The sequence below is a fragment of the Sceloporus occidentalis genome, unplaced genomic scaffold (assembly GCF_023333645.1).
Source record: "Sceloporus occidentalis isolate IW3139 unplaced genomic scaffold, rSceOcc1.0.p SCAF_3, whole genome shotgun sequence".
Lineage (NCBI taxonomy): Eukaryota > Metazoa > Chordata > Lepidosauria > Squamata > Phrynosomatidae > Sceloporus > Sceloporus occidentalis.
Window position 1 is genome coordinate 233,642,662 of NW_028316983.1, and position 22,499 is coordinate 233,665,160.

A 22,499-nucleotide genomic window follows, 5' to 3' on the forward strand; every position below is an offset into this window, starting at 1 on the left:
GAAAAGGTTATACCCCTCTATTTCCACCTTCCAATCATGAGACTCATCCCACCAGGTTTCAGTGATACCTATTATATCATATTTGCTTTGTTGTACTAGGAGTTCAAGTTCAGCTTGCTTATTTCCCATACTCTGTGCATTAGTGTAGATACATTTAAGACCGTGTTCCCTTTATTTGCTGCCTGTGCAAACATTTTTTTCTCCCACTGTTGGGTCCTTGCACTGTTTGTCTTGTTCCCTCTATGACAGTTTGGCTATTTTCTCCATCCCTGCTGTCTCCCTCCCCCACATAATTCAGTTTAAAGCCCTCCTGATCAAATTCTTGACTATTGGCAAGTAGTAAAGAAGTAAAGCCCTCCCTTCAGCCACCATCTTGGGGGGAGAGGCAGGCTAGCTCCAACTGCCTGCCTGAAGAAGTAAAGCCCTCCCTTCAGCCACCATCTTGGGGGGAGAGAGGCAGGCTAGCTCCAACTGCCTGCCTGAAAGAAGAAAAAGCCCTCCTTCCGACCACCATCTTGAGGGGGAGAGAGGCCTGTTATGTTTTATTTTGACTTTGTATTGTACTTCCTGTTGTACACCGCTTTGATCTAATTTGGAAAAGCGGTATATAAATATTATTATTATTATTATTATTATTAACTGGTGTGAGATGCAACCCATCTCTTGCCAGAAGTCCTTCCTCATGGAACCTCAGTCCATGATACAAGAATCCAAACTGTTCTTGGCAGCACCATCTACAGAGGCAGTTGTTTACATCCGCTATTTTCTTCTCCCTTCCTGGACCATGCCCTTCGACTGGGAGAAGAGATGAGATGACAACCTGTGCATCCACCTCTTTCAACTTCCTACCCAAAGCCTCATAATCTCTTATATTCTGAAAGCTGTGCCTTGCAGTTTCATTGGTTCCCACATGAACCAAAAGAAAGGGATAATGGTCAGTGGGCTTGACAAGTCTTGTCAGCCTCTCTGTCACATCATGGATCTTTGCCCCAGGGAGACAGCACACCTCCCGAGACATCTTGTCAGGCCTGCAAACCACTGGTTCAGTGCCTCTCAGCAAGGAGTCCCCCACGACCACCACACACCTCCTCTGAGGCTTAGCAGCAGCTATTCCCTTTGGTGGTACTCCCAGGGTCTCCTGCTCTGTCCCTGAGGTCTGTCCCTGCTGCTCTTCTTCATCATCTCTGATAACGGATTCAAATTGATTCTGTAGCTGCAATCTCCCAGAACGTTCCCTGGTTTTCCTAGTTCTGTGTGCGACTTTCCTCCAACTATCTACTTCTGTAGTATGTGAAGTGACCTCCTCCTCCCCATCAACCTCCTCTGTGTTTCCTGTTCACGACCATCTCGTCCGTTCTGGTCAGGAAAACCTCTTGCTCCCTATGATGCTGAAGTGTAGCTACCTGGGCCTCCAGCTGCTGTACTTTCACTTCTAAGAGGGACACCAACTTGCACTTAGAGCAGGTGAAGTTCCCCATATCTCCAGGCAAGAATACAAACATCCCACAAGTGTTGCAGGTGACTGCAGCAGGGCCTTCAGTGTCCATACTGAAAAGTCTTAAGGAGGCACTGAACAAGACTGTGGGCTTCCCCTGCTAAACACCGGTGTAAAGAACCCCTGTGGGCCCCCGTTAAAGAGCTGTCAACTGGGACTCTAGTTAGGTACAGCACTCCTGGCTGCTAGCTAGTTCAGAGGCAAGTCTCTGATGCACTTCCTCTGAGCAAAGTTCCCACAAGCCCCTTAAGGAAAAAAGCACCCCTCCCAACCTGCTTTGCAATTAGGCTTCTAGCTCCTCCCACAGCAGCAGCCCAAGTTTAAAAGTTTAGATCTCACCAAGCACAAGGACAAAGAAGATCAGCCTTTCCTCCTTGGAGAAATGAAGTAATCTGGCATCCAATAGCCCACCAGTCCACTGAGTACCATTAAGGGAGTAGTACAGCTTAGCTGAACATCTACTATTGTGGTTTTGAATTATCTCTTAAGTGTTTTGGAGATCTGGCCCTCTTGACTTTCCCTTTCAGCTTCTTTTTATCAAGCCCCCTTTGAAATTTCTCCTTTAAAAGACAACTGCAATCATGGGCATTTGTGGCACTTCTTAAATTCCTTATTCATCAGATAGCTATTGTTCTCAACAGTAATAACGAAATGAATTGTCACTCAGCCAGTCTTAAAGAGTACATAAATTTATTTTATCCCTTAAAATGTAACACAATTTTATATTACATAACATTTGGAGAAGCAAAGAGATCTTACACCAACACTACAAGAATTAGTGTAGTGATTTGTCCAAAACCATATGGATTGTTAAGATATCAAATTTATTTTTTTTAATACAGGCTCAACATATGTACATGATTTGTTTTGGATAAATTATTATTTTTAATTAAATTTACAGGAAAGAAATGGTGCTATGTACACATATTTTCAGAACCTCAATACCCCAAACAAAAGTATTTGGGGGATATTCTATTTTAAAAACATATTAGCACTAGATAGAGATAATTTTTTTAAAAAGGAAAATCCAAACACACATTATGAAGACAGTCAGACACAATGGTGAGGCCATTTGCTCTCTTTAGTTCTAGCTTCCAAAGCTATGGCTTCTTCACCCACACTGGGTACAACTGAGAACATTAAATCATTTCAATCTATTATATACAGACATGTGGCTTCAAATTAATTATCAGCAATGTTAACAATCAGATTTTATAAACAGAACTAATTGAAAGCTGCAATTTCTCTTGAAATGTCCTGAAAAAAGGGGGAAAAAAACATCACTGACAAAAATAGTGACACAGCGATAATCAGGTTTTTCTGCTAAATACCTTATTACTAAATTATCTTCTCATGTTTTGACATTCACAGATTTTCAAAGAGGTTGGACAAAGTCATCCCACAGACAGTTTTCAGATCCAGTGGGAAGAATAATCTGATCTCTCTTTTACACTTCCATTCACTGCTCACCACTGTTATGCACAATCAACCTTCCACATTTGCGGCTTTGACTTTTGTGGATTTCCTTATTCAGATTTGATTAATATGTAACTCTGCTGGAGGTTGATCATAGAGGGCCTGAACAGACAAGCCAAAATAAAGCTGCTTCGGGTCACTTTGGAGGTATGCTGTTTGAATGATGCAGGCGTCCTAAGAGGCCAGAAACCACGCCAAAACCACGCTCCAGTCCTAAGGACTGGAGCACAGCTTTGGAGCAGCTTCTGGCCTCTTAGGACGCATGCATCATTCAAACAGCATACCTCCAAAGTGACCCGAAGCAGCTTTATTTTGGCCTTCTGTTCAGGCCCAGAGTCACACTGGAGGAGCTAGAGATTCCTAGAGAACACTTCTCTAGGCATCTGTAGACCCTCCAGCACAACTCTATGGTCAACTTCTGGAAGATATGGACCATAGAATTGTGCTGAGGAACTACAAATTCCTATACTTTCCCCAATTTTAATGATGTCAGGAAGCCAAAAGACATTCATGAAGGGATTCAGTCATGGTTCCTTCAATTTTGTTTTGGAATGACAAGGGGGGGAAAAATCACACCCAACACTCACTGTCACAGATTTAGCAACCTCCCTATCTGGTAAACAGGAAAAACAATGCTCTGGAAATCTTTCATTAGCAAATACAGGATTTTAGTAGCTTAGTTCCATATCTGTACTATTTCTTCTTTAGAATACATTAGGACTTCAAATGTTCCATGTGATCTGTACAGCTTAACCTCAGCATTACATTCAAAATGACATTTCAGTTAAAATAGACTACAGGAACTCTAATAATACAGTGGGATGCAAAATGCCATACCTGGATCAATTTGGTTTTGTCATAGTCTTTTCGATGTCGATAAATACATTGACTGAGCAAGGCGTAAAGTTTTTCCAACTGAAGTATATTGTAATTTCTGCTTTTCTCAGTAACAATTTCCAATAATTCCTGGAAAAAGAGAAATAAAAAACAACTCTTTTTAGAATATAGACAGAACACAATGAAATTACAATGTTTAGGCCCACAGGAAGAATGCGTGTACATATGCACTAGAATTTATCCGTTCTGGCTATGATGAAACCTGAGATTGACTCAATTCATTATATTGTTTAAAAAAGATTAAATACTCAGGTATCAGTTCCAGTTATTCCAGTCTAAAGATGCTTTTAAAAAATATTTTATTTCTTTGTTTATTATTACTTCAGCATTGAGAAAGAAGAGAGTATGTACATACGTTAAGCTTTTCATAATCCACAATCAGGGGAGGTGTTTGCTCTGAGAGAATTGCCATAGCTCTTTCAACACTGATGAGATGCTGCTGTTCCATCTGGGAGCGCCTAGCACGGGTCATGCGAAGTATACATACATCTAAAATAACAACAACAATGCTGGAATGACTATAAATACATGATATATGGGGAACATAATGATCTACAGTAGTAAGTATGTGTGTTATAGGCTGCATCCATGCTGCAAAAATAATTCAGTTTGACACCAATCTAACTCAATGTTATGGAATTCTGGGAACTGTAGTTTGTTGTGGAACCAGAACAATGGTAGCTTACAGTGTTTTTAACTGCATTTGTCTGCATTGGTAGGGGAAGAATAGTATGTGTAGGAAAATTGGAAAGCAAGATAGGTAGATAATGACATTTGTTTTAAGGTCCCATTTCACAATTATTTTGTCTTCCAGGCTGCAATCCATCCTAAACCCACTTACCAAGAAATGAGTACCAGAATGCCAAGGGGAAGAGGAACCAAGGAGAACTATGTATCCAGACAAGCTAGCAAATGACTTTCCACATACCTTGAGCATTCTTATCTGATGGATGATCCAGTGCATCTCCATTACATCCTTTGCTTTGTTCTGAGCAGTCAGTATCTTTGTTGCCCTTCTCAGATCTACACTTAGCATTACCATCAACAGTTTGCTCTTTATCATTCTCTGTATTAGGTTTCACATTGTTGTACTGTACTGGAAACACAGTTTGAGATTCTACTACTGAAGTTTCTGTTATTTCAGCTTCAGCTTGCTCGATGCTGGAGTCATGATTTTCCATACATTCTTCTCCATCAGTTTCTGCTTCATCTTGTTCTTCTCCTGGAGCTTTATTCTCTTTATTGAAGTGAGAAGTCTTCCTTTTTTTTGTTAGGTTACCCAGGCACCATCGGCTCTTTCTTCGCAGTTTTCTCTTGGATAAGGCTAAATACAGATCAAACTCATTTTAGTTTCATCTTTCCCCAAAACAAGAAAGATCAGAACAAGTGGTGAGCGCAACATGCTTGTGGTCACATTCAGTCCATAATTTGTGTACCTGTTTAAAGGACCTGGAACCCACCATCCCAAAAGCCTTTTCCAAATGAGACCTTAAAGTCCAAAGGCCAGTCTCTTTGAGGCATAATAGCAGTACTAATAAATCTCAATGAACAGAAAAGGCAAATGTGTGAGAGATGGAGGTAATTAGCTATTTTAAGAGGAGCAGTTGTGGAAAAATGTGATATTCTGGGCTCTAAAGACCTGGGAAGATGCTTTCCAGGTACAACTATCAACGGTCTTAGACAAACAGAAATGATTCAGAAAGCCAAATTACAAATTAGAAAGAATCAAGTAGAAAACAGAAAGACAAAGAAACAAGAAAGTTAACTGGGCTTTCTTGCTGTAGACAAGAGCACTTCCTAATGATCCGTTGAAATAATATGACCCCACCTTGTTGAGCATGCAATCAGGGTGGGTGGGTGGAGGCATCTGTCAAAATGCTTGTCTAGCTTTCTGAACTAATTAGCATCCCAAATTAAGCTCAGTACAGCTGCAGAACTCAGGAATACTACAAAACGACCATGAAGAATTCTTACTCTTGACATCCTGATTTGTTATTTTCCTCAAAAACTAAAAACCAGATGTGGGGCATGGAGGGAAGCAATCCATTTGGCTCTTGCAATTCTTCCTTGAAGGTCACATGTTGGCATGTCCGGGCTAGAAGGGTTAGGTCTTAAGGGTTCTAGCTAGTGGGGAAAGGCAAACTACTGTATTTGTGGGCAGTTTGGCACTGCTTTAGGGCAAAATATTGTGCTGTTGGGGAGGGGAGTGGTTGAGATTGCGATTTCCAAGAGATTGGAAGGTTATAAATCTGTAAAAACCTATCAAGAAATACTGATAAAGTAGCACTTACCATTAGAAATGGAGGGAGAACTAGAATCTAGAGGTATTGGAGGGTTTTTCAGTTTCTCGCTACTTTCAGGATCCAGTTTCTTGCGTTCCAAGGTGGTGTTTTGCTTCGGCATTACATAATAGTAAGATGGAGCATACTTTGAAGAGCTGCAACCTTTGAAAGAAATAAACAGCTGTTGGCATCTTTTACTGATCTTATACTGGTATTCTTGACAAGAAAGCCCTATGACAGGGTCTTAGGGTCCCCATAATTCAGAAATGACATGCAGGTACACAACAACAAATATGAATGCATGTTTATGTGTCTAGGATCCAAAGGGCTGCATGTGAATTATGTCTTTCTAGCCCCACTTCCCAATTCTCCTTTGCAGTCAAGAGGCTGTAGCTTGAAATTGGGCTATACTTTATGTGAGAGTCTGTTAGGCATATTCTTTAGATGTTCAACATATTATCTCTGCAAAAAGAATATTGCACTTTTTAAAAATGTATTAAATTATGAGAAAGTGCACACACCTCTTTTTTTACGAGACTCCTTAATTTCTTCACAAAGTTGTTCAAAGTCTTCATCCATCTCCTCTTTAATTATTGCATAAGCTGTATCTCTGAGTGAACATGCTCTGTGTCTAATGAGGCGATCTAAAATTGATATACAGAAGACAGATTTCATAAGTTACATCAACAGCTCAAAAAAGAAATGTACACTGACTTTCAGACAGTATTTCAACCTCCTTGCTGCAGTGGTCATTTATTTAAAAATGAAGACTTTTGTACAAAATAGCTTATCTTCTACCGAAGCATTTGTGTTAGAACTGTGTATTAGGCACTTACCACCAGGGTCTCTGTCTGGATTGTATTCTAATGCATTGCTACAGATAAGATCAATATCTTTCAGATATTCTTTGGCAGATAGATATTGGTGAAGATCTATTTTTGAAATAACAGTTGAAAGATCCATTGGTTGCTTGATAACTGAGACATAGTCTGGTACCTAAGAATATAATGAAAGAAGCAAGCTTAAAAGTGTCACACTTAACTAAAGTAAACCAGTTGGCCCTCCGTTTTTGCAGGATACGCCACCCCACATATTCAAGCCCCATAGGCTTGAATGGGGCACCCCCCATGCGTGCGGCCAGGGTACGCACGTCATTAAAAATAAGAGAGGTTGCCCCTTTGCTGATATTCAAGGTTACGGATGTACATTGTTTTAGGAGGTGTTTTAAGAATGAAGAAAATTTAAGAAAAATTCATCTCAACCTGAAAAATTACTTGTTAAGTTTTGGGCAGGCATTTTGTGAAAAATCAAGATAAAGGCAGGAAAAGCAAAAGGTTGGCCTGTTACAGACTGCCAAAATAAATCTGCTTCGGGTCTCATTGGAGGTATGCTATTTAAATGATGCATGTGTCCTTAGAGTCCGGAGGTCGCGCCAAAGCCACACTCCATTCCTAAGCACTGGAGTGCAGCTTTGGTGCAGCTTCCGGATTCTTAGGATGCATGCATCATTTAAACAGCATACCTCCAAAGAGACCCGAAACAGCTTTATTTTGGCAGTCTTTACAGGCCGTAATGTCTTTCGTCAATCAACAAAGCCCCATTGTGATTAGAGTCCTTCTAATTTTTGAATGATGAGCCAGATTACCATATTCACTATTTACTATGAAGGTGCATTCTAGATTGTTGAGAAGAATACACACCCTGGATTTCTCATACCACTGCCCCGACAGCTGGCAACACAAAGTCTCATGTTATCCAAATGAAAAGTTGAATCGACTCCTCTCAGTTTTGCCATCTTAGCCAAAAGGTTCCCGAATGGCTCTATGCAGGTGCAGGAACACCCACTTGTCAGATTTAGAGACCATGAAGTAGTTACACAGACCATCACAGGCTGAAGAAATGGGAGAAGGTGGATTCACAGAATCAGAGTTGGAAGAGACTGCAAGGACCATCCAGTCCAATCCCCTGCCATGCAGGAAATCTCAATCAAAGCATCCTCGACAGGTGGCCATCAAGCCTCTGTTTAAAGACCTCTAAGGAAGGAGACTCCACTACACTCTGAGGGAGTGTGTTCCACTGTCGAACAGCCCTGTCAGGAAGTTCCTCCTAATGTTGAGGTGGAATCTCTTTTCCTGTAGCTTGTATCCATTGCTCTGGGTCCTAGTCTCTGGAGCAGCAGAAAACAAGCTAGCTCCCTCCTCAATATGACACCCCTTCAAGTATTTAAATAAGGCTGTGATATCACCTCTTAACCTTCTCTTCTCCAGGCTAAACATCCCCAGTTTCCTAAGTCGTTCCTCATAGGGCATGGTTTCCAGACCTTTCAACATTTTAGCTGCCCTCCTTTGGACATGCTCCAGTTCCCCAACATCATTCCTCTCAATCACCCAGAATGTACCTAGGTAGTAAAAAGAACTGAAGGTTGAGCTGGAAAATCAGTTCAACTTTTCATTCAGATATCACAAGATTTTATGTTACTTCCTGTCTGTCTCTAGGCAATGAGAGGAGAAAACCAGGATGTGTGGATTCCTTCTCTCACTAGTGGTAAATTTTTATTTTGCATGTAAGAAAGTCCCAAGTTCAGTTTCCGCTGTCTCCAAGTTAGAAGAACTAAATTAGCAGATTTCAGGGGGAAAACCTCTGCTAGAGACTGTAGAGCTGCTGCTAGTCATGGCAACCAACACTGGACAAAGATAGACCAATGGTCTGACTCATACAAGACACCTTCAAGTGTTCATGAACCCTCAAGAAGTTTACCATTAGGGCACAATGCAAGCACTCAACTTTATTATGTCTCTTATTACATGTATGAAGAGCAAGATTCGAATGGAGTCACATACAAGATAATCTGTGCAGATGACACTATTTTCTCCTCCCTCCCAGTCTTAAAGAAGTGAACAGTAAGCCAGAAATCCTTTAAGGGAAGGTCAGTAAGAGAAAAGGCAGACATGCATACTAGACAAAGTACTATGTCTTTCCGCTTCACATAGGTGGCGGGAATGAAGCATGGGCATGAAAATGACAGAGGAAGAAAGTTGAAGCAATAGAGCAAGCATTCTTGTAAAGCAGGTAACCAGGAACTGGGTAAACATCTAATATTCAATTTACCTATACCTACTACAAGGGTCTAATTTTGGGAGAGGGGTACATTTCACAGGTTAGATCATTATGTGCATATCACTAAACTAATGGCAAGATGCTGAAGTGGCAATGTTGATTTCCAACTTTGAAAGTTTTAAATCACGTTTTCCTTTCTATAGATATTTAATTCCTGTGAAATGAAGCATTCACTTTGGGTTGCATTTCATTACTTTTCCTGCCTACTGCATCCATGTCAGGGAAAATTATACTTAAATTCATATCAAAGGTAATTAAATCAGTCAACTATTTTATCAGAAGACAAGTGAAGTGCAAAATTTATTACTTTGTTTTTGTGAAATAAAATTTTAACTGTTACCTCATGCAAGTCAACTGGTTTTGTAAAAGCCCTGAAACGCTTGTCAATGGCAAGCCTGTGAGTAACACTTCTTAAGAAAATCCTGAGTTCACGTAATGTATCTTCTTCTTGTTCCTCAAGTTGTTTGATCTCCTCTTCTGTTAACTGCCTTGGTTCAGGAGGCAGTGCTACTGGTAAAATTTCTAAACTCTGCAAAACTTAAAATAAAAATTAGAAGTTTAGGGTGGTCTCCCATTTGTAGCTCCCCTGTAATGCTACAATATTTACAACCCCCTGCTCCTCTACAGGCAATTTACTGCTTATCCTAACCTGCTTTCTTTTTTGATGCAGGTGGTTTAACAGCCTGGTGAAGAAGTAAATCCTTAAAGAATTTTCTTCTCTCTTCAACATTCGGCGAATAGACATCAAAAACCTCTCCATAATCTTTGGCAAATAGATCTTGTACCTAAAAAAGGAAAAGTCATTGAGAAGTAAAAATCAGCAAAATAATGAAATGTTTAACAAAAGAAGAGTGATTATCACATGACAAATAAGATCAAAATTCCAAGATTATGCTCACTATGATGGATCTGACAAAGGGAAAACAGTATACAGTATAGAAGTTATGATATGAATCATTCTATTTTCAGCTTGGCAGTTTCATCACATTATGGACTTGTACAGGTATGCCTCAGTGCTTTAAGTGACAATGGAACAATGTCATTCTTTTAATAAGCAGGAAATACTACAGGTTCAACAAACAGAAATATATGGATGCAAAAATCCAACTCAATATACACAGAAGTGTATACTGGGAAGAGTAAACTATGACTGTTTTTCAAAAATGCATCTCTTCCTCACTAGTCTTGATTATCAGGCTAAACAATTCAGCAATTTAGGATGAGACATCATGGATTAAAAAGATACTCTGTGAAATCACTGACAGCAAGTACCTCATCTGGCAATGTTGCATGATGTACATCTGATGTTGCAAGGAGCAAAACTGGTGCAAAAGATGGAATGTTCTGTAACAATGTAGTAAATGTTGCTTGCAACGTGTGTCCAATTGTCTCCCACCATATATGAACATTTGGAATGTATATTATACTTGGTGCTGTTCTCTTGGCTTCACAGATCAACTAGAAAAAGAAGAGAATTTAGCTACAATGAAAGGAATATCTGTCAATCATTTTAGTTGTTTTTTTCTTTTATTCATATGCATTTCAGGCTTGCTAGCCATTTTGTGAAGTAGACAACAGCTCTGGTTTCAGGTTGGAATTTACCAAGGAACATGCTGTATATACAAAATATAGATGTTTTATGTGCCTGTAACCATGGGACACTGGTCACTAGTCATGTGTCCCAAATTACTGTCCCAGTTTTGATATATTCTTTGTTTTGTACACAAGGTCCCTAAAACAACTAATAAAACATACAACATAATAAAATACAATATAAAAATGGCCAGATGGAAATAAATAAAACAACAAAAGGTACTGAACTAAAACTGTCAACCTCTCAATCAAAGCAAAAAGACAAAATTAGCTCATGGCAATATTTTAACAGATGCCAAATAACAATTTCCTCAGTACTTTTAAAAAGGACTACACAAGTCATCTCTCTATACCTTTCTTGCTTTCCTCATTTTAAGCATAAAACTGAACTGAATCCAAATTACTGAACATCTAATACTTCACTGAGAGATGGTATGGTGGCTTGAGTGTGTTGGACTACAATTCTGGAGATCAGGGATCAGCCAAGGAAACCCTTTGGGTGACCACAAGCAGGTCACACTCTCACCCTCAGAGGAAGGCAAAGGCAAATCACTTCTGAAAAAATCTTGTCAGGAAAACCCTGACAACATTTTATTATCTCCTGACAGCCAATTCCATTGAAATATGTTTGTCATCTGAGACAAGCAGTTATTTAGCTTATAATCACAGGTACAAATAATGATACTAGAACATTTCTGAAGGCATATAATGCAAAACCCTTGCTAAACTAAGCGGTTACAGGACTTTCTGGATGGAAGACCACTACAACCCCTAGGCTGCAGTGTGTTATAGAATTAAAATAAGTATAGTTTAGAAAAAATAAAATAAAAGAACAAATTACAACACCTGTGCACATGTTTCTTCGGGTGTTTTGGCACTCATTCCAAAGAGGATGGAAAGGTCCAGTGTGTACACAGTGAACTTTTCCAAAGCATGTATAACTGCTGGAGCCAAATGAGAGGCTTGTCCAAATCCTGGTTCTCCTGCTATTAAGAGTCTTGGTCGGTAGGATGTTGGTTGATTATATGCACGTCTGCAAGAAATTAGTATCCCTGTTACGCACAACCCTCAACTAGCTTTTCAATCACGTCTGATCAAAGGTTACCCCCCAGACTTTCAGCCTCCTTCACATCATGCTCAGCAAATTTTTAGTATACTGTCTCATCCCAAACATAATATAGGTTAAGTATCCCTTATCTCAAAATAAAAAAGCTCCAAAATCTGAAAATCTGAGTATTGATGACACTTTGATTTTAAAGTATTTTTGATTTTATAACACACTGTACAAGTAGCATAGTACCTATCAGTACTGTATTTGTGAAGCTTGGGACAGATGAGGATCTGAGAGTCTCTCTCCAGCCTCAAAAATGTACAGGTATGTAGTACACTACTTCCATTCTGAAATTCAAATAAATAAATAAATCCCAGCTCTGAAGTACTCCTGGTCCCAACCATTTTGGATAAGAGATACTCAATCTGTACTAACAAGTACATTGTTTCATGTGATATATACATTGCTCTGTCTAGTAAGCAAATGCATGATTTTTAACATAGTTTGCTATGGCTATGGAAGAACATAGCCATAGAAATACAGATCAAGTAATTTGGGACAAGAGATTCTTCCAATCTTTGAACAAAAAATATTGAGCAAAACATCCACAACTCTTGCTTTCTTAAGAATTCACAAATGCAATTGACAGTCTAACCAACTTGTACTCTTTCTGATTTGCATGTTTTATAAGCCAAATATATCCAAGTTAAGGAATAATCCTCAATGTTTTGACTGTTGTTCATTATAGTTAAGATGCAATACCAGAAGGTAGTACTTGTATCTTCTGAAATTGCCAAGGAAATGTCACAAGAGGAAAGACTGTTTTCAGTAGAAAAGTGCCAAGTGAACTGATTACCCCATGCATGAAAACTAAGGTTTTTTTTTGTATTTGTTGCCACTTTAATATATCACGTACCTGTTAAAATTGAGGAAAGTATGTTTATGTTTATCAAAACTTTTCTGTGAATGTCCTGTTTCAAATACTGATGGTCCCTCTTCATCACTGTATAGCAAATCAGTGTCTAGCACGTGATGAGGAAAATCTTTAAAAAACAAAACAAAACACCATTATCATTTCAATACTGATTTACTTCTAAAGCATGGGGGGGAAAACCCTAATGTCTGTTTTCCTCACCATCACTAGGAAACTGGTAACACTTTATCTGCAGTTTGGTCCAGTGATACAGTTCACTATTCTGAGCTGGTATAAATGAAATAATTTAAATGAAGCATGTATATATTATATGGAGCTACATGAACTAATTAACTGTCAAGTAGCCTGGTAATATTGGCTAGGTGTAATATAAACATAGGAAGGTCTGATGAAAGAACATAAAGCGTATGTGCCATTCCAAACCAAAATCTTTACCCCAATGATTTGTAAACTAATTCTGGTTAATTTTAAACAGTAAACTAACCTAGCAGCTAAATATTTTAAAAACACCCTTTCTTTAGTTTACAAGAATTCTGTAGAGAATATATAGCTGTAAGTCACGGGGTAACAGTCAGTATGGTCCAGAAACATTTGATCAGCTCAGCTGGATCCAAATCCTTCTTATTAATGACTGTGTGGAAGGCCTAATTACATGCAAGTTTTGATCATGCTTTGCTTCTTCCATTCCCATGAGCAAAGGGGAAAAAATGCCCCTGAGAGGTATACAGTAATCCTAGGATCAACCCAGGACCTCCCTTTCTGCAAAAGCCATCTTACACATGATCAGCAATAGCATCCCAAAGTTTAGATCCGTAGTGGTGAACGTATGGCATGTGTGCCAGAGATTGAATGCAAAACCATGTTTCAGGGCACACAGAGGGTGGGGAAAAGGTGCTCCTCCTGTTCCTGGCTGTCCTCAGCCTTCAGCTGCCTCCAAGAGGGTGCAGGGGGAGGAGAAGGAGGAGGAACAGGTATGCGCAGCTGAAGGCCGGGGGGGGGGGGGAATTCCTGTTCCCTCCCTGGAAATCCTGCCCTCAGCTCCAGGTAACACCCAGTGCTGGAAAGCCTTTTAGTTTAGGCAATCGACCCTTAAAAGTTTCGCCATCACTGGTCTAGATCATTCTTGTTGTTCTTATTAATGTGCTGTCAAGTCAACCTTAACTTGTGGCAACCTTATGAATGAGAGACCTCCAAGATACCCTGTCATCAACAGCCCTGCCTAGTTCTTGCAAACTCTGGCTTCCTTAATTATATCATTCCATCTATAATGCAGTCTTCCTCTTTTCCTATTGCCTTCCACTTCCATAAGAATTAGAGAGCAAAATTGACAGTTGAAAAAACAGAAACTGTTTTCTTCACCATTACTTCATCGTCTCCATGGTTGAGAGTATTTATTTGTTAGGGTAAGAGAAGCTGAAGTTTTCAGGGGAAGTAGACTGAATGACAACAGCTAACACATCTTGTTTCTTCATTATAGCACACACCTACACTATTCTTTTGCAGCTGTTTGATGACAATCCAGGTTCTAATCCTCAATCTTGTGCCAATATCTAGTTCTACTCCTCCATCTGAGCATGAAAAAAATATACCGTAGGACCTATGAAAGGGGCAAAAGATTTGGCACAGGAAGCCAAGATTAGGCAAAGTATTTGTGAGGGCCAGAAAATATCTACTACCCCATCTCTTTCCAATAAGATGAAGTTTCTTAAGGAAACTGAACATTTGGTGCAATTAAATGAAATCACATGTACCAGAAAAAAAATAATCAAAATATTCAGTTGAGTTCAGCTAGCTAAAACTGATAATACGCTGCATGATTTTTAAGTTCCTAGGGGCATTCAAAAGAGATCAAGATGTCTGATCCTGTATTCTACTGCTCTGTAATAGCCATCATAGGACCCATACAGTCAACAGTTTCTGGAGCATATCTGAGTTGTGTTCCCTCCTAAAACCAAGTAGAGAATAATAATAATAATAATAATAATAATAATTGTTTTATTTATATACCACTATTCCAAAGATCATAGCGGTGAACAGCAGGTAAGCTAATTAGCAAGTAAGCTAATTTGCCCCCAACAGTCTGGGTACTCATTTTAGCGACCTCGGAAGGATGCAAGCCTGAGTTGAGCTTGGGCCCTTTTGCTGGTCTTGAACTCGCAACCTTGTGGTTTTGAGTGAATGGCTGCAGTACAGGCATTTAACCACTGCGCCACCAGGGCTCCTATGATTTAGTTGTATTTGTTAGCAGGCACACCTGGCAGCTGGATTCTGCAAATCATCAGTATTGTTATATCAATTACTAGCACAAAGGCTCTGGGGCACTGTAATAATAATAATAATAATAATAATAATAATAATAAAAATAAATAATAGGATTTATTTATATACTGCCCAATCACTGGGAATCCGGGCGGCTTACAACAGAAGGGATAATAGACGGTTCCCTGCCCTCAGGCTTACAATCTAAAAGACACGACACAAAAGGAGAAGGGAATGGTGAGGCCGGGAATCAGGTCCAGCATTCTTCTCTCCCTCTGAGGCCTGGACCAATGCAGATGGACCGGAGGGAGGGCGCTCTATCTTTAGGCTAGCCCTGATGGAGCTGGGCCAGCCTAGTCTCTCCCTCACAGGCTGAAAGATGACAGTTATGGAGGGAGGGCTCTCTATCTTCTGTAGTCACTACAAAAACCATTTCCAAGTAACAGACTTATAGATAGCTACTCTCATTTCACAGTAACAAGGGAAAAAACAAACACCTCCAGACAAACAGATATGTAAGTTCCTCAGAGTTAGGCCTCAGATAAACAATGTATGTGTGGGTGAGCAGTCTAATCAGATGTGTGTTCTTATTTATAGGACTAGAAAAATCAATATGGAGCACAAGAAGTTCTACAATTTGTAGGTTTATCTACTTGTAGAATTAGAGAAGCAAAATAGGTGAATATCTAATGGGAGAGAGAGGCTATGCAGTTTCAGTGTTGCCTATCACATATTTTATTATAATTAAACTCATATATATATCAGTGCTAATCTTAAAATAATTTCTTCCCCAAATCAACAGAAATACATATGCAAATACCTGACTTGCCCCCTCCTTTCTGTGCCAGTTCTGCATGTGGAAACACATTCTGTACAACTTCCAAGATTCTCTGAAGTATGTTTTCAAGCAATGGTTTTGAAATGGTGGAGAGTGCTTGGCCAGGTGAGGTCACTGCTCTCTGAGAAGCAGGTATGGTCTTCTGCATAGCCACCACAAAATCCTTAGCTGTTATGTTAATAGAAGATATATCCAGTTGCAACTTGGCGCTGCTAGTGTATATCTGAGGATAACGCCGACGCAAGGCACACAAGGCTGCTTCAGCACATATAGACTTAACGTCAGCACCACAGTACCCTAAAAGAAATAAAGCAAAGGGCCTGGAAATAAGAAATCCATACAATTGTAATATGTAAAAAATTAAAAAGAGTACATCAACACCATAGAAATAATGCAGGTTGACATCACTTTAACTGATATGGCTCCATCCTAGAAAATCCTGGGATCTGTAGTTTTGTGAGGCACTACCAGCGCTCTTTGGCAGAAAAGGCTAAAGACTTTGTAAAACTACAAACCCCAGGATTCCATACAATGGAGCTACAGCACTTAAAGTGGTGTCAAACTGCTTTATTTCTGCATATCCACCCAGGATTTCTCTCCATCTAAAACAGCAGCTACCAAAGATCCATAACTGAACATGCATATAGTTTCTATTGGCAGAGCATGCTTTTCACCTCTTAAAAATACCATCCATGTTTCAACTGTGAAAAATGTCACTGAAAACTTTCTGATAGTTCTTTCTCCCCTCAAATAATTCAGGAAATCCATTCCAAATACTTCTTCAAGATCAAGACTAAACTTGATTTGTATTTTCTAAGCATGCAGTACTCTACAATGCAGTTCAATTAAAATGCAAAATTCCACCTTTATCCCTTGGTCACTGAGCATGCCTAGTCCCACTTGGACTGCTTTCTGGTTCACGAATATTCTCTTTTGTTTTTTCTCTATACCTTTTTTCCTGCACTGATAGAAACCATGCAGTTCTCCAAAGCCAACTATTATTTCTTTCTTGTCCATGGATGGTGCCAGCTTGCTATTGCTCTACGTATGATGCAGGCTACAAAATTCAGCTTTTCTTTAAAAAACAGAAACAGCAAAATTTTGTTCCAAAGTATATCAAGCCAAGTTTACAAACAAATGGATAAAAAATATTGTAACAGAAGTCTATTTTCAGACTCAGGAACCAAACAGACGGCCAGGGAAAGCCAGCTTCTGGGCGGCTTGGGGGAATGGTGTTTTGATAGCGCACATCCCCAAGATGCCCGGAAGTTGTGTAGATGATCACATGGAGGCGGCTTCCAGCCACTCCAGGAGCATGATGTTTTAATGACACATGCTCCCAGAGCACCCAGAAGCTGCCCTAGGGCCACCTAAAGCAATTAAAAAAAAAACAGCTTAAAAAGGAGCAGTTCCTTTCTGCTCCTATCTAGGCTGGTGGTGGGGTGGATTGGGGCCGCGACATGTGCTTGCCACAGCTCCAGGGCAGCTACAATTTTTGGGGTGGTCTGTTTTGCTCCTAAGTTTATTTTGTCCCTTACCAACACATTTTTCAGCTAACTCCTCAAGGAACCTCTCCGATGGCTTAGGGGACCATTCTCGTGTGTGAATCTTAAGGATCTCTTTTCTTGCCTAGAAGTAAATGAATCAATGCTTTATAACAACAACAAATAAAATCCAAGAGGCTTTAAAACAGTACCTATATATCTTCGTTTCAATGTATTTAACGTCAAGTTATTCAATGCACTTCTAGTTAGGCCAACAGATCATTCTTAATATTAATAATATTTACAAACAATTACTAGTTCTACCTTCTAAATACATGAAACCCACGGTACACTTCATAAATAAACTCAATAAATGACAACATTTTAGAAAGAGCTAGAAGATTATAATCCTAGTAGTTTGTGCAGAACATGAAACTGCAGTTGGGCCACAAACAGGTAATGACATTCAAAGTGCAAAGCAATACTTGCTGAGCAAAACAATCCTAACTTCATATACATGCTGTTGAACTTTGAGACTATCCAGGAAAGAGACTGCACTTGTTCACTCTTAAAATTAGCAAGTTAAAAAAACTATCCCACTGACTACCAGTGGAACTTCATTCAACTGGATACATTTGGGATCAGGAAATATTAGAAAGCAAACGCTGTAGCACCATCTTCTTAGTATGACCCAGAGTTTTCTTCCATTGCATTAAAATATCAAAACATACTTCAACTGGAAAGAACAATTTCTTCTCCCCTCTCTAAAATATAAATTACATTCCATTTGTCAAATAATAACCTCAAATCTATATTCTTGTTCAAGCAAATGACACACCTGGCAAACCACTGAATGTTGCTGTTGTGTGCCTTAAAGTCATTTCTGACTTATGTCAGTTTTCTTCCCAAGATTTGTGTGGAGAGGGTTTACCTTTCCCCTCCTATGAGGCTGAGAGTGTGACCTGCCCCACGTCACCCAGTGGGTTTCCATGGCCAAGTGGGGATTTGAACTCTGGTCTCCAGAGTTGTACTCCAGCATTCAAACCACCACACCATGCTAGTTTTCTAAGCCACTGAATTTCAAGCCACGCCATGTTAAACTGCAATTCAACTTTTCTAAGGTGCTTATTGCTCTACCAGTAAAGTTACTACACCTCATTGATTCTAGATACATTTATTCATAAGCAAAACTGTGTTTCTTACGTCTTTATCTGGCAAGGTGAAAAGGAATTCTCTGTCAAAACGTCCAGGCCTTCTCAAAGCAGGATCTATGGAATCCAATCTATTGGTAGCTCCAATCACCACAATTTCACCTCTGCTGTCTAAACCATCCATCAGTGCAAGCAATGTGGATACAATTGAACTTAAAGAACAAACAAAGGCAGACTTTAATCTTTTTATGGTTTAGATCCCACTCGGCCTGATGCATATTCCAGTGCATCTTTACTCCTACTATCATGTGTTGCTCAGGTATCACAAACAATTGACTCTACAGGGCTGAGGGCTATTTTTTTCATGGGCCAGTAAAAAGGGGTAGAGAGAAATCACTTCCCCAAATCCAAAGGGGCACAGGTGGAAGGCATTTCAGCTCATTCAACAGAATTTCCAAGCCAAGTGTATATCATAGCTACACAAGAAAAAAAGATTTGTAGTAATAGATAAGGGAAGCAGTGTAGAAACTGGCTCATGTCTGTAGTGCAAGACTAATCCCTAAACCAAAGAATCGTATTAGAATTTTATATCAGAAAAACACTTCCCCAAAGGCTAGTAGTTTGAAATTGTTTTAAAACTGTCAATGAATGACTTGCTATCATGAGGAATTCAGGCACTGTACCACAAAGGTAACAAAGAAGGCATTCCTATAAAACTGGAATAACCAAAGGGTATTTGGAATGATCCACAAATGCATGCTCTAATTTAAACTCATTGGGTGGTATTACACAAATGCTGCAGTTGAAAAGGCTGCCAAGCACTCCTGCCAATATCTGAATATTTCAGGACATCCTAGGTTTGGGGAGTTATACATTTATATATTTTTATTCATATATTACTTTTCTGATATTGTAATTCATCAAATGGCTAAACACAAGGCAGCCTTGAACCAATTCAGTTGCTTTCAACCTACAAACGAGAGAGAGTGAGAGTGAGAGAGTGCTTTTAAACATGAAGCTCATACCTGTGAATTTGATCTTGCCTACTGGATCGTACAGGAGCAAGACCATCAATCTCATCAAAGAATATAATTGAAGGGCGCATCTGAAAAGCCTACAAGAAAAGCTCAAATGTGTAAATACTGGGGAAACCTCCCCCCCAGAACACAACCCAGACATTAAAAAAGCAGATTTACCTGATCAAATAACAAACGAAGTTGCCGCTCTGATTCTCCCACCCATTTACTAAGGCAATCAGCACCTTTTCTCATGAAAAATGCTATTCTTCTGTCACCGTGACTGCACTCATTAGCAAGTGCCCTGGCAACAAGAGTTTTTCCAGTACCTGGTGGGCCATAGAACAGGCACCCCCTGAAAGAATTGGGAAATTAAAATGCTTTAGTTAACAGAATTGCATCAGCATCTCTAAAACACAACACGTTGCAACTAACCATTTCACATTTTTAAGTGAACTTGTAATTTTTGTAATTGCAAAAAAACTCTCAAAATCTGTTAGCCAGGCAGAAAACTCTATCTCCACTTCTCTATCTTATTCAGTTAATTCCATGGGATCATACTATAGTAACGAAAGATTCCCGATGGATCAAACCAAATATCTATCTAACCCACTATTTTGTTTCATTGGGTTCAACTATGCTTTGCTTTCTCCCCCATTCCAGTATCACTTTCACGTATTTAGACATGTATGTACTGAGTAGACAAATGTCCATTTTGTAGACAACTGTGATTTCCTGCTACTTTCACAAAGAACAGTCACATGCTCATTTGCTGCACAGTTCAATGTAAGACATGGTACATCTACACACAGGTATTTGTAAGACATGGTACATCTACACACAGGTATTTAACTATATGAAAGCACTATTGTGCAAAAGGTCCGAAAGCAACTAGAAATCCTGAAAAGATACAAGTTTCAGATTTGCTTAAGGGTTCACTGGTATCCTGGAAACAAAGCATATATTTAAATACTACCTTGGAGGCTGGATTTTGAATCTTTCAAACACTTCTGGATAAAGCAGTGGAAAAACCACCATCTCCTTTAGAGATGAAATATGGCTAGAGAGTCCACCCACACAATCAAATCGTACCTAGAAAAGGAAGAGAGTTTGGAAATTTTAAGAAAAATCAACCAAAATGGCAGCAGCCTCAAAATTGTTCACTCCAGTACCCAAGAACCAAGCAGGCCCATTGCATCTACACAAACTAATTTTCAGAACTCTAGGGGAAAGCTGGGTTTAACTTAAGAAGTGAGGACAGTAATGATTTTTTAAAAAATCTCACGCTTCTCAAATATTAAAACACTTACAGAAGAGTCTATTTGCATTGGGTCAACATCAGCTAGGCTTGCTCCAATTTTCATTCGATCCTTGTGGATTCCTTTCAACTCATCTTTTCTAAAGTTGAGTGGAAGACACCTAAGCCAAAAATTAAGAATTGTTGGAAGTGAAGATGATTAATAACTGGGCAATAAAATTTGTTTCAATTTGGCAAATAGTTAAATATAGAAAGTACCAGAGGACACAACATCAGGTCAGAAATCTTTTCCATATTAACTTTAAAGTACTACAGATTCCCCATTAAATAAATGAAAGCTAGTTGCCAAATAATGAATATGACACTTCAGTGCAATAGTGACAAAATACCTGCTTAATGCTTTGTTCCGACTTCGTTTCCTACGCCTCTCAAAACGCTGCTCATCATCAGATGACGACGACGATGTGGAATCACTATTATGCATTGCATGCTTTCGTCTGTTTTAAAAATAAACACAGACATGCATCTGTACTGGGAAATAACATACAATGAATACTCAGCTAGTTAATGTATTCATAACTCATTCCATGTATCAGCAAAGAAAGTATGCTGCAGGTGGATGTGCTGGGTTGAAAAAGATCAAAGACAGGAAGATAGCCTGAGCAAAAAATAGTTTTCTTGTGCATATTTTGCCTTTGAAATGGATCTAGAACTCATATGACAAGTTGTTTGACTGAGTTCAATGGGCATATTCTACGCATTAATAAACCCAGACCCAATGTTTTGTAGAGAAAAAAGGATGGGCTTTGCATTTGTTATTCCAGAATCCCGAAGGACAATGAAAGGAATGACATGGTAGGGTCACTAACTACATTTCTAAAGAGGGAAATATTAAGAAGGATGCAGAAATGATGATGTCAGGAAAATTTAGGCAAAGCTTAGATAATTCTCTATACAAATCATGGAGCATTTCAGAAAAAGAATGGTATTTCTGGGAGGAAGATTCATTCTGTTTCCTAGATGGGGAAACTATCTGAGGAAACCAACAGTAACATAGGGAGGGGAAACAATGGAAACATTATCTGTCAAAGGTATGGGACAGACCACCCCAAAAGGGCGGACTCCTGGCGCCTGTTTTTCCGCCAGTAGGAAGCCGCAATCGCCAAACTGTGTGGCTTCCTGCCGGTGGAGTAACCAGTGCACCACTGGTGCACTGGTTATGTAAGCGCCGTGCAGCACTTACGTTAACAATGGCGGTGCCCATGTATACAGGGCGCTGCCATCATTACGCCCGTGTCCCGTGCTAAGATTGTGGGGCATGTGGGCGCTCTGCCCCCAGGCAACCCTAGCAGGTGTCGAGGGCGTCGCAAAGGGCCCATATGTACCGGGCCAAAGAAACAAATAACATAAAGGCAAATATAAACATGCAAGAAATAGACTCTGTTCTCTGGAAGAAGAACCCTCATGATGAGAAACTTGATGCTGCCTGCAGACAATATAATCTACATAGTTAGCTGAGTAATCTAGATACAGAGGGGGTATAGCTTTCCTAGAGAGCATAGGCATTGCATACAACAAGAATCTCCCATCAAAAAAGTAAAAGTAGCTACCTAAGGCAACACTCTAGAAGTCAATGCTACCTGTTATC

At 39.5% G+C, this 22,499-nt stretch overlaps 1 protein-coding gene across 1 annotated transcript in view; it reads right to left on the reverse strand.

Annotated features, from left to right (window-relative positions):
* Nucleotides 1-2,168: 2,168 nt before the first annotated feature.
* Nucleotides 2,169-22,499, reverse strand: part of ATAD2 (ATPase family AAA domain containing 2) — a 32,033-nt gene continuing 11,702 nt past the window's right edge. The window contains exons 9-28 of the mRNA XM_089517911.1: nt 21,241-21,348; nt 20,904-21,012; nt 20,570-20,685; nt 19,774-19,948; nt 19,603-19,691; nt 18,630-18,789; nt 17,481-17,571; nt 15,925-16,239; nt 12,828-12,954; nt 11,707-11,893; nt 10,540-10,725; nt 9,917-10,052; nt 9,608-9,804; nt 6,987-7,146; nt 6,672-6,794; nt 6,160-6,312; nt 4,797-5,192; nt 4,224-4,357; nt 3,809-3,937; nt 2,169-2,752 (exon numbers count right to left, since the gene is read on the reverse strand). Of these exons, the coding sequence (XP_089374037.1) occupies nt 2,720-2,752; nt 3,809-3,937; nt 4,224-4,357; nt 4,797-5,192; nt 6,160-6,312; nt 6,672-6,794; nt 6,987-7,146; nt 9,608-9,804; nt 9,917-10,052; nt 10,540-10,725; nt 11,707-11,893; nt 12,828-12,954; nt 15,925-16,239; nt 17,481-17,571; nt 18,630-18,789; nt 19,603-19,691; nt 19,774-19,948; nt 20,570-20,685; nt 20,904-21,012; nt 21,241-21,348 (3,124 nt within the window). The 3' untranslated portion in view covers nt 2,169-2,719. The remainder of the gene's footprint in view (nt 2,753-3,808; nt 3,938-4,223; nt 4,358-4,796; nt 5,193-6,159; nt 6,313-6,671; nt 6,795-6,986; nt 7,147-9,607; nt 9,805-9,916; nt 10,053-10,539; nt 10,726-11,706; nt 11,894-12,827; nt 12,955-15,924; nt 16,240-17,480; nt 17,572-18,629; nt 18,790-19,602; nt 19,692-19,773; nt 19,949-20,569; nt 20,686-20,903; nt 21,013-21,240; nt 21,349-22,499) is intronic.